The sequence below is a fragment of the Homalodisca vitripennis genome, chromosome 7, assembly GCF_021130785.1.
Source record: "Homalodisca vitripennis isolate AUS2020 chromosome 7, UT_GWSS_2.1, whole genome shotgun sequence".
NCBI classification, from domain to species: Eukaryota; Metazoa; Arthropoda; class Insecta; order Hemiptera; family Cicadellidae; genus Homalodisca; species Homalodisca vitripennis.
In genome coordinates, this window is record NC_060213.1 from 21,612,291 (window position 1) to 21,624,832 (window position 12,542).

Sequence of the window (12,542 nt, forward strand, 5' to 3'; positions counted from 1 at the left end):
ACTTTCTAGTGTATTCTACTACTGTCTAGTGAGTTCTACTACTGAAAGGATTGTAGCCAATCTGAGCAGGCTCATGACCAACGTCCCCGCAGAGGGTAAGCGCCGAGTCCTCATGTCCGTGACGAACTCGGTTATGCTCTACGGTTGCGAGATCTGGGCGGATGCCTTGCGGCAGAAGCGCTACAGGAGGAAGGTCGTGGCGATGCAGAGGAGAGGAGCTCTCCGGATTTCATCTGCCTATCGTACCGTTTCGGATCCGGCCGTCCTTGTGATTGCGGGGTTAATTCCCATCGATCTTCTTGCTATTGAGCGGAAGCGTGTCTACGATGGGAATGGCACTGTCAGCCGTGCTGCTGCCCGTTCGCACACAATGGATGAGTGGCAAACTCGATGGGAGACGGAGAGTCGAGGACGTTGGTCTTTTAGGCTCATAGGTGATCTGAGAGGATGGACCGAAAGAGAGCATGGAGAGGTAGACTTCTACCTTACACAGCTTCTCACTGAGCACGGTTGTTTCGGCTTTTACCTTAACAGAATGGGGAAGATCCCGACTCTGGAATGCCAGTACGGGAATTCGGATTCGGACGATGCCCTGCATACCTTCTTCAAATGTAGAAGGTGGGAAACGGAGAGAAGGGAGCTGGAGGCAGCTATCGGGTGTGTTTCGCCGGAGACCCTTATAGAAGAGATATTGTCCAGTCCCGAATCGTGGAGCGCTGTCGCTGCGTTTTGCAAGATGGTGGTAATGCAAAAAAGAAGAGAGCAGCTATGAAGCACCAGAATAGCGCATGTCGGTGGATTTTAGAATGAAGTAATGCCCATTGGGCGAACGATGGCACCCTCTTGAAGTAGTTGCAGAGATGCGTTCCTGACGGTGCATAATGCATTTTCCTATCGTAAAAAAAAAACTACTGTCTAGTGAGTTCTACTACTGTCTAGTGTATTCTACTATTGCCTAGAGAGTTCTACTAATGTCTAGTGAGTTCTACTACTCTCTAGAGTATTCTACTACAGCCTAGGGAGTTCTACTACTGTCTAGTGTATTCTACTACTGTCTAGTGAGTTCTACTACTCTCTAGAACATTCTACTACAGCCTAGGGAGTTCTACTATTGTCTAGTGTATTCTACTACAGCCTAGGGAGTTCTACTACTGTCTAATGTATTCTACTACAGCCTAGGGAGTTCTACTACTGTCTAGTGTATTCTACTACTATCCAGTGAGTTCTGCTACTTTCTAGTGTATTCTACTACTGTCTAGTGAGTTCTACTACTCTCTAGAGTATTCTACTACAGCCTAGGGAGTTCTCCTACTGTCTAGTGTATTCTACTACTGTCTAGTGTATTCTACTACTGTCTAGTGTATTCTACTACAGCCTAGGGAGTTCTCCTACTGTCTAGTGTATTCTACTACTGTCTAGTGAGTTCTGCTACTGTCTAGTGTATTCTACTACTGTCTAGTGAGTTCTACTACTCTCTAGAGTATTCTACTACAGCCTAGGGAGTTCTACTACTGCCTGCGGTGTTATACTACTGTCTAGTGTATTCTACTTCTATCTAGTGAGTTCTAACACTGTCTAGAGAGTTCTAATGATGCCTAATGAATCGTACTACTATCGACTAAAGTCTTGTTTCTATTACATTGTCTTGCTGTCTAATGTATTGTGTTAGTGTAACAATGAACAAGACTGGTGTTAATTATTACTACAAGTAGAGTAGGGCGCCTATAATTAATGCGCTCACCGAAAACAACTTTTAGAAATTCTACTTACTTTTTTGTCTGTGGATAATCCATTCAAACCGTCTGTTTTATTCATTCTGTTTTGAGGCATAATAAGATTGGGTAAGTGATTTTGTTCAACTCGTATATTTTAAACCATTTTCTCAGTGGTTTGACCTGAATTTGATTAAATTTTGTCATTTTGTTAGATATTTATATCTTAGCCAACTAAAGGCAGGAGAGTGAAGGTGCAGAATCTGGGTCAATACATCAGGCATGATGATATGTTCAGAGACTTCAGTCACCACTATCACACAATAATGGTAATCTTTAGACAAATTATATTGGTGGCTTTTACTACTACAGTACTTTTCCTCCTGAGCGTATTAGTGTAGGATTACCTCGCGGTAATTATTGAGTTGTGAAGTTCATTACGGAACAATTTTGTGAAATAAGGAACCACTTGTTCCAGGAACCGGTAACTGAAATATCACGTATAGAACATAGCTACGGTATAGCTTTAGTTTAAGGTATTATAATATACTACATACGTATTATTAATTCTAACGGAGGAAATTACGGAAATCCCTATACGAGTAATTTGATATCTCATTAGTTTGTTTTTGAGTGAATTAAGGTCTTAAAATGTTTTCTATTTATACCCTGGACGTTTTTGAGTTTCCAACGATCAAAGGTAAATTTGTATTTTTACAAATCTCTTTTAAATATATTATGTTTGTCTCATTTTAGTTGTTTTAATGAAATTAATTTGTTTTAATTAAATGTCTAGCATACATCTTGTCCATCAACCACTTTGTCTATTCGCCTTACTCAGTATTCTCATGATTTCTTTAATTTTATTGTTACTTATTTATTCAACTAACACTATTTATTTAAGTATAAACATTTATTTACAAAGCATTTTATTTCTCAGACAGACGCGAGTCAATCTGTATCAATATCAACATTCATACGCTGCACTAAGCGGATGGTGAAACGAAGCTTATTTCACATGTCGTCACGTAGATGACCTGACTTCGTGATGTGTACATATCATTAAACAATTCATGACATTTTAAAATAAAAATACTCACTTCGAATGACTGTCTCGCCATTATTGATACTACTCGACAAATTATAGGCTAAGATAAGAATACAATTATAATAAACAGTTTGTTCCAAGAAGCTGTATTTGAAGAAGTAGCTACGCTGATACCGTGAATAAACGTTACTAATAGTTGGTTTTAATTTTCTTACTTGTCGGGCAAATACAACATGGAGTCAAAAATGAGAAGAAACCGCAGCAAATTTGAACAGACTGACCTCGTTTTGACCTTCTACAGATCGGAAGGTGGACGTGGATGTCGATCCTGAGCCGGGTTATACACAAGCAACATGTAGATGTATTTTGCTGAAATCTTAAATAGACAAATAAATAACACACTACACAGCTGTAATTTGGCGTCTGCTATCTGTAGCACGTGGACTGTAGATAATATTATACAGATAAGATACAATAACATATACTGTATAGTAGGTAAGCGAGTACCGTCCTAACACTGCGTGTTACGTCTAAATATGTGATAAGTGTTGTTATTGTTAGAGTTTTAATGTTTTACAGACTGGAGTAAGTACAATGTGATCTATATAACCTTACCTTTACAGACCGGATTAAGTACAATATAAACTATAACCTTAACTTTACTGACTTTACACAGCATAATATAGCATTATACTTGTTCGATAACAACAAACCTAAGTGCAGTTACTATTAATTAATTATCAATTGAGTCTTTATCTCGTTAGTAGCCTAGCTCTAGGAGGTCTGACACTATGGCTGCGGCACGTAACTTTGATTTCTACATTTTAAATATTTACTACCTGAGCCACTTGTCCCACAGATGGCAGTCCGAGTGCGTATCGCGTATCTTTTCCGTGCGAAAATTCCGTTGGAAGAGTTTTCGTTTGTGTAGCTAATACACTAAAAGGTAAAATTGTTAAGATCTTTCACTCAAAGACCTAATGCCCCCAAGTATCACACTTTTCTCTACTTGTGGTTATTTATTCTCAGTATTGTTTATTATATCAATAGCTGTTTCCCACGGCTTCGCCTTTTTTGAAAGCTTTGCCCATGTATGACCACTTCAAGTGAATTATATTTCCAACGCAGATATAGATGCCACGATCAAGAAAATCTATCAAAAGTCTATGTTTATAGCCATTGTACACGTACTTGTACATGTATTTCATTATAAAGTAGTCTAATACTCAAGCTTAAAGTTCAACCAGAATTTATTTTAAAGACAAATATACATCGAAACTTAGCGCCTTCAAATAGTGTTTGGCTATGGAATATACGTAACTGTCTCGTAATTGCAGTCTATAATGTGTAGGCGCTTAGATAACTTTTATGTTTTATAGCGCCGCCTGGAGGTGTGTTCCATCAATTGGCATAGCATATAAACCTTCTACGTGGAAAAATACATATACAAACAAATTTTCATAATGATCGGTCAAATAGTTTCTGAGCCTATAAAGGGCATACAGAAAAACATTCATTTTATATATATATATATATATATATATATATATATATATATATATATATATATATATATATATATATATATATATATATATATATATAGACTATAACATATTATTTTTTAAAACCTAGTAACCTAGATAGGTTTTGTGTTAGTTTCGATCTCTTTACGTCGCCGTCTCAGAATCAGGAGTGTGCGAAAAACTCATGTAGGCCTAGTACTGAGCTCTCGGTTGTTCTGTATACATGCAATCTGCAAAGTCATTATCATAAAGTAATGTATTTGCATAGTTACAATCTTGTTATCTGCGAGTGATTGTTAATAACCTCGAATAACAGAAATTTCTGTGGCAGCCTACATGTTTAGTGCACAAGTGTCTATTCCCATTTGTCTACTAAAGTGCACTATAGACATGAACGTCTTCACCCACAGTGGTCAGCTTGAACCTGTAGAATACGCTCTAGATGTATCATTCACTTCATTACTTATTGGCTGGGCGTTAGCGAAGTCTATCACTGGATGGGCTGGAATTGTATTTCTGGCTGTGTAGCGACCGCACTGTATTCCAACCAGATCTAAAGACTTCGAATAACCATCCGAAGTGCTTACACTTCGCTTAGCGAGCTTCATCTCATGATTAAGTTTTGCATGCAGCTTAATTTTGAATTCGATGATGCTGCATATCACCCCTTAGGATTTTTGTATTGTTCTTATAGGTAACCATGATGGTAACGAGATAATCGCAGAACCAATAAGTTTGTAAACAAACTGAATACAATCATATGACGTGTAAAGAATAAAATTTATATAGTAACGCAAATGCTTAACTATCAGAATGAGCGAAATCAGCGAAGCGTTGTATGGCGTACTCCTGCCTTGTTTAAATTTAAATGTTCTGCATGAAATTCTCGATTGTTAGATCTTGAGAGTAATTATGGAATGTAACAATGAATGTTGCAATGTTACTTTAGAGGTCAGTTTTGGTTCTCAGAGTGCAAATAAAATTTATTTTCATGAAATCAAATCAAATTACTCGTTATTTTCAAATATACAATAATTACAATTTCAAGCTTATTATTAAGAAAATACCGCCACATGGGCCGAGGCCTGTGCGTGACGGCGACCTCTTATTTATTAAAACAATTTTAATAGAACGCACTTTTTTATAAATCCATACAATAAGCAAAATATTACGTGAGTTTAAGTCCGTCATTAGGGCAAATACGTGATGACAGTTTACTAAAACTTGTGAACCTGTTAACTTTCAGTACTTGCACTACCATTATTTTCTAAATAAATTTAAAAACTTGTATAAAATTGCAAAGGGTTTCCTTGATTTACTCTTGAGTGGACAATAATAACAAATAAAAAATGTACGTAAATAGTATTGTGCATGTTTTAGCAAATCTCTAAGCCTTTAACCCTTTCATTTACTAATTATAGTACAGTTTTAGGCATCAAGTATTTTAAAATACAAATATGGCCTTGGTATGAAATATCTCAACGTGTCCAATTATTCAGATTTCCAGTTCTTCAGTTTCGGAAAATAGATCTGTTACAAGTAGTGAGGGTAGTGCTGCGTATATTTACGCAAACAAGTCCTGACGAGAGTATGTTTGCAATGAGTCAAGTTTTGTATTAAAGTTTGAAATTGTAACTGTTTCAGTAATGGGAATCCTCATAGACAGCACCACAGCTGAGTTCCTCATTGCCTCTCTGTTGATCTTCTGGCTCACTTACTTGTACTTCGTAAAAGACTACGGCTACTGGGAGGATAGAAATGTGCCCCACGTTCCACCGGAGTTTCCATTCGGTTCCATCAAGAGGCACATCCTGGGATGCAGTTATCTGGGAGATTCTTTTGACGGGATATACAAACACTTCAAGGACGAACGGTTTGTCGGTATTTTCATGATCAGGAACCCAGCCGTTCTCGTCAGAGACCCAGAACTGGTAAGAATGGTTCTGCAGAAAGATTTTTACCACTTCACTGACCATTACTCGTTCAAAACGAATCCCAAGGATTACTTGATGAACCATCTGTACGCGTTAAAGGGTCAGGAATGGAAAGCCATGAGAATGAAACTTTCCCCCGCCTACACGGCTGTCAAGATCAAGACGATGTTCTTCTTGGTAAAGGAGTGCAGTTACATTCTGCGAGAAGTCGTCGGGAAACTGATAGATCAAAGCAATGCTCTGGATGTGAAAGATGTGTTGTCTCGCTTCACAACAGACGTTATTGCATCGTGTGCTTTTGGAATCGAAAGTAATTCTCTTTCAAACAAGGAATCAAAATTTTACCAGCTCGGGTTGAAAAGTATGAATCGGGACTTTTTAATGCTTCTTAAACTGTTTCTGTACATTTCGTTTCCGGTATTTGAAAAGTATCACTGCTTCAACTTTATGGATCGATCTATAGTCGAGTTTTTCACTGCAGCTGTACGATCTACTGTTGAGTACAGAGAGAAGAACAACGTATCCAGGTTAGACTTTCTGGACCTGCTGATCAAACTGAGGCAGAACCAGAGCATCCTGGAGGAGGGGGAAAGACTTCCAGACTTCTCAGGCAGCTCTCGTTCAGAGATAAAAGAAGGTAAAATAATAATTGGTTTATAAACATAATTTATCCATACAAACAGCTACCGTGTTATGTCTTAATCAATTTAGGAGAAGCTCAATCTTTCTTAACTGATCTGGACTGTGTATTGAAACAAAAAAAACCATTGTAACTAGTCCAATTGATGAATGCGCTTTTTCGCTAGAGTAAGGATTTCTATTTCTTGGTCTTTTTATATTCAACCCTAACTGTTTATCCTTTTTCATAAACAATTTCAGTTTCATTTCATTACTATTAATTCGAAAAAGTCTTATCTTCTGCTGATGGAACACTGGGTAGTCATTTTTTTCTTGGCATGCTATTTAAATTTCCTCTTTAACTTTTCTATCAAAAGTATACCTCAAATACTATTTTTTATTCATTTGCAAGAAAAATCTAGTAGATTGGAAATATTTTTTTTTTTTAATTTTATTTTGTATTTTTAATACTAGAGGAAATTTTTAAACGTCAAAACTGGCTTTTTTAACATAGATGATACACATAACGTAGCTATTATAGTGGAAAGGGTTGATTCATATTGAATGTTGAATTTAGCTCACTTAACCTACCTTTTATTTCAGCGTCTGGTATCTGATGCTGTCTCAGACTTGACTCCTGGAATCTGGAGTCATGTTCGTCTAAAGAAAGTCGGCAGTGAAGAAGCTCAAAACGAACGTGTACATCGTTTCGACATTAGAGACAACGAGACTACAATATACAATAATATAGTGTAATCTAGGTGAAGTGGTCATTGTCTCATCACTCAATTAATTGTGCACCAGATACCAGATTCTGTAATGAAAGGAAGGTGAACTGGAGCTAAATTCAAACTTTAAATAGGTACTACACCTGTGTGATGGTTCTTAATATTAGTATTTAAGATACATCGTAGATGCACTCTCTTTCCTTCTATTTTCTTTCTTATTTCCTTCACTCATCTGTATATCGAAATGACTTGATACCCATTATTAATTTATTATCTATAGATCCTTCCCTTGTATTGAACTCTCTATGGCGATACCAAGCTCATATTTATGAATAGTCATGTATTACATCATCTGTGTATCTATATGCTATGGAACATAGATTGACATAGATTGCCCCACTACACCACTACTAATTCTTCATATTTAATCTGGCATGTTCACCACCTACGTTTGAATCTTTATCACTAATTTCGTCATTCCATGCCTACTTATAAGCATGCCGGACTATAGTTCGGGGCGGACGCTAAGGAGTTATTTATCAAAAGCGTTTTTCGATTGATCTGAGCCAGCCCTGTTCTGCCACGTACAGATATGTGGTCTTCAACTCCGTATCGAATATAAACTCTGGCATGTTCAGCTTCGTTTCTATTACCATTTCTCTGCTGCCTTGAGAAGGTGACACAACTGCAATACATTGCTAGTCCTCTTACAGCATTCTTCTGCTAATTCTGAAGTGCAAAATCCATTACCTTAACAATAACATGTAGATTACAGTCAATGTTTCATCTTGATGATAAGTAGGTTATTGTATCTCCATTTCCAAATTACCTGATAGTGATTAGTAGTAAAATACAAATTCTATTCTATGTAACTTATCAATGTGAGTTTTCTTTCCATTTGGAAGATATATTTATAGTTTTGGCCGAATCCATAAAAACCTGCAGTCTTCTTTAATTTCAAATCAATCCTCGGAGTGCGTGTCTTGCCCAATATAATTTTTAAGGTACTGTGCTTTGTCTGTATCACCTTATAAATTTGTTAAAAATTACTGACTGCTATTATTTGACGTTAATTCCACGAGCCATTAGCTCAATGTAAAATGTTAATCCACACTATCCACCGGGATTCCAAATGGCGATCAAACTAATTTACCACAACTTTTCATGCTTTCAGTCACCCCTGATCTAACTTGATCTTTAGATGATTAATTTTGTACGATGATAGAGAACTTGATACTTTGCAATATATTATAGTCAACACAGCAATTTGTATCTGCAATATTATAATTTTATATGAATTTTCAGTTAAATGAGTCAGTTCTTCTCTGGATGTGAAACAGGTTTGACCATCGAAGAAATAACAGCGGAGACGTATCTATTCTTCACAGCCGGCTTCGAGACCACATCTAACACTACCATGTTCTGTCTGTACGAGCTGGCTTGTAACGGCAGGATACAGGATCAACTCTACTGGGAGGTGGAAGATGTCCTGGACAGACATGAGGGTAACATCTCCTACCAGGCTCTGCAGGAGATGACTTACTTGGACCAGGTCATCAATGGTGAGTCAAGTCTTACAAAACTTACTGCACTTACTCATTCTGCTATACCAGATGACATTTTCCCGAGAGTTTCCAATTGATGTATTCCTCTCTTTTTGATGGGTTATATTCCATTACCCATTCCTAGGTCCCCTATAAACTAGATTGTATTTCTAACTATAAACTCGATTAGTTTTAACACATTGCTGCCTCCATATACAAACAAGAAATTAAAAATTATAAAATCATGGCACCTATGCCTTAACTATTATTTCAATACTCACAACATCTAAAGTTCTTTGAAAAATGAATGAACTGACGTAATACATTTTTCCATTGATATTGTATTGCTATAATTTTGATTCTGCAGCCTACAATTTGAAAGAAATCCGAATTGGTTGGGCAATAACTGGTTTGCCAAAAACCTAAATCACAGTATTATTTTTGTATGTAAATTTCAAATATTGAAGCAATTGAATTATGAAGGAAACAGGAATTTTTTCAGATGTGTTCCATCAAAACACCAGTAACACTATGTTTTGAGATCTGCAATCTGATATCTTGTTCATATGAATAACTAAGCTAACACACAACTACAATGTAGTGTAAAATAACCAAATCGTGGTTCATATCACTCAACTGGATTTGGCTGAGCGTTAGTGGATATTGGATTTACATTGGTGTTGTGGGTAACCATGATAGAATCATAGAATAAACAATAGTCTAACAACAAATATAACAACTGAAAAAGACACCAGTGTAAGTATGATACAGCTGACTAAATATACTTTATTACTGTTCTCAGAGACGTTACGCCGCTACCCACCGTTCCCTTACTTGTCCCGTTGTTGCTCCAAGGATTATGTGGTTCCCGATTCGACTCTTACTATTAAGAAAGGTCAAGAAGTTATCATTCCCATGTATTCCTTTCATCATGACTCCAAATATTTCCCAGATCCGTACAGCTTCGACCCTGAGAGATTCAGTCCAAAGAAACACAAGACTTGGCACCCTTACGCCTACCTTCCTTTTGGAGAAGGACCTCGCATGTGTATTGGTGAGTATCTAACAATTTATTTGGAATTGTGATACAATGGCAACAAAATCACCTGCAGTCTACAGGATGTTATATATTATGGTTAGTTATTTTTGGTAACTGTATCAAAAAAACTATGTTTGTATGCCAGCTTAGCAGCAACGTAGGTCATAAAAGGACCAAATGGAACTATGATTATAAGAAGAAACACTTACTTTATGGCCATAAATACTCTTACAGAAGATCGTACTCTGATACAAAACACCCCCATTAAATTGAAGAATTATTCCTTTACTACTATGTCCTCAACACCACTCTTGTTATTTTGCAGGTCAGAAGTTCGGCCTGATGAATGTGAAGACAGCTCTGGCCACCCTGGTCGCAGACTACCAGATCAGCCTTACACCAGAAACAGAAGTTCCCCTTAAATTGAAGAATGATTCTTTCACCACTGTGCCCTCAACACCACTTTTGCTTATATTCACCCGGCGGAAAGAAAATGTAAATGCTACATAGATATACTATCAGGAACCCAACCGTTCTGGTCAGAGACCCAGAACTGGTAAGAATGGTTCTGCAGAAAGGTTTTTAATATTGATTTTAAGCAAATCTTTGTACAATAAAAAAGAATTATACATTTTTATTAAAATAAACATCATATAGCATTTACCCTAATTAATAATTATTCATCTCTATTTTGTTTAGTTCCAAATAACTTTTTAAAATAAGTTTCTCTGAAAATTAAGGATCCCAATTTAAGGACCGTCTCACTAAATATTATAACTGGTATTAAAAAATCAATGTGATGAAGACATGTTTTGCATGTATTGCATATTGCTGCTGAGCCATTGACTGGACATCCTTTGGATGATTCTGTCATTTGTTGGAATTTTGATTTACTTGGGTGATGAGTTAGGTCTTGGACTGATTGAGTTGTTTAGCAACCGGTTTTGATGGTGCATCCTCATACATATAATACTTAATCAACAGTAAGAGCAGGGCCGGATATAAGCATATGCGCCTAGGGGTCTGCAACACAATTTAAATTACAAAATAATGTTACTGGTCATGTTTTATTATCCCAGATAGTACGTTACTTTTTGTATACTGTACTTCATTGCCTCAACCAACAGATACCTGACTTTAACCAAGTGCTTGAAAGGAGCAGGAACTGAAAAAGCTGTTCTTGTACAAAATAGGATGAAAACAACACAATGGTCATGTCGAGTTGACCCTACCAAAGATATTTTACGAGAATATCAAGAAAAAAGCAGGTACTGGTAAAAATTTCAGAATACATGGAGAATTCAGGTATATCAAAAGTGGCTGCTCTGGGTTTAGTTTAAAAAAATGACCAAGTTGGAGGCCCTGTCTGTATGCAGTTTTTGGGATGATATTTTGGGTCAAGGAAACAGAACTAGTGAATTATTTTAAAACCCTAGAATCTACATGAACTCAGCTACATCATTGTTGAAATATCCGAGAAGCCTGATTCAAGGTAAACGGGAAAGTTTTGAGGAATATGAGCAGAATGCTATCAAATTAACTGATTGTCTGTTAAAGTTAAATCAAAATGTAAACAGAAAACAAATGTACGTTTAGCTCCTCTTGACTGTGTACAAGCTCCAGAAGTTGACCTAACCCCATCTAATACATATTATGGACCCAAAGCTTCATTACAATCATGACTTGAAGGAGCATTGACAAAAGTGAAAATCACATTAGTAAAGAAAGGTGAATGTATCAACTTATGTTGAAAAACAAAGTAAAAGATTAATTTTTGTTCAATGTTATTTGTATTGTTATTATATGTAATAAGAGATTCTATATTGTCATCTGTTTATTTATTGTTATTCATATGAATTTTTATTTTGTTGACATGTTTATTTATTGTTTTTATTATAATATAATAGATATATATTGTTGTTATTTGTATTAATAGTTTAATATGTACTTATTATTAGCTTATGAATGTATTGTGAATATGTAGACTTGTTATTATGGTTGTCATATGTGAAACTTGGATCTGGTATTAGCTGGGAGTCTGTTGTTGGCATTTCTTTAGTTTAACATAGTATAAGTTATAATATAACATATAAACACTGTATAATAATGGTAGTAGCAGGATTTAGTTTGTTAATTTAATGTGCAGTCGACCAAACTATATTAAAATTGTATGTGATATGTGTAAAGATTTGTCATACGTGCTTACTGCACTTGAAAATATGTATTTGCTATAATATATTGTAGAAATACATGCAAAACATGTCTTCATCACATTTTCTTATTAATACCAGTTATAATATTTAGTGAGACGGTCCTTAAATTAGGATTTTGCTAAGTGTAGATTTTAGTTGAGATCCAAACATAAAGAAACTAATAATCCAAGAGATTTTAAA

General features: G+C 36.0%; 1 protein-coding gene across 3 annotated transcripts; it reads left to right on the plus strand.

Moving 5' to 3' along the window:
- Nucleotides 1-1,412: 1,412 nt before the first annotated feature.
- On the plus strand, nucleotides 1,413-10,796 carry LOC124366983 (probable cytochrome P450 6a14). 3 transcript variants are annotated; one of them, XM_046823630.1, is made up of 5 exons: nucleotides 1,413-1,841; nucleotides 5,931-6,857; nucleotides 8,907-9,128; nucleotides 10,063-10,164; nucleotides 10,475-10,796. In XM_046823630.1, the coding sequence occupies exons 2-5, from the start codon at nucleotides 5,933-5,935 to the stop codon at nucleotides 10,657-10,659; spliced, it is 1,434 nt and encodes a 477-aa protein (XP_046679586.1). In that variant the 5' UTR covers nucleotides 1,413-1,841; nucleotides 5,931-5,932; the 3' UTR covers nucleotides 10,660-10,796. The 3 variants fall into 3 exon arrangements, with proteins under 3 accessions (XP_046679586.1, XP_046679584.1, XP_046679585.1); XM_046823628.1 differs by having other exon boundaries at nucleotides 1,421-1,841; nucleotides 9,913-10,164; XM_046823629.1 differs by lacking the exon at nucleotides 1,413-1,841 and adding an exon at nucleotides 3,241-3,345 and having other exon boundaries at nucleotides 9,913-10,164.
- The last annotated feature ends 1,746 nt before the right edge of the window (nucleotides 10,797-12,542 follow it).

What these genes read in the sequence shown, in the direction of transcription:
- LOC124366983 (XM_046823628.1), top strand. Translation starts at nt 5,933, where the DNA reads ATGGGAATCCTCATAGACAGCACCACAGCTGAGTTCCTCATTGCCTCT. An exon ending in TCGTTCAGAGATAAAAGAAG is followed by an intron (nt 6,858 to 8,906) that starts GTAAAATAATAA and finishes GATGTGAAACAG; the next exon opens with GTTTGACCATCGAAGAAATA. An exon ending in CTTGGACCAGGTCATCAATG is followed by an intron (nt 9,129 to 9,912) that starts GTGAGTCAAGTC and finishes TACTGTTCTCAG; the next exon opens with AGACGTTACGCCGCTACCCA.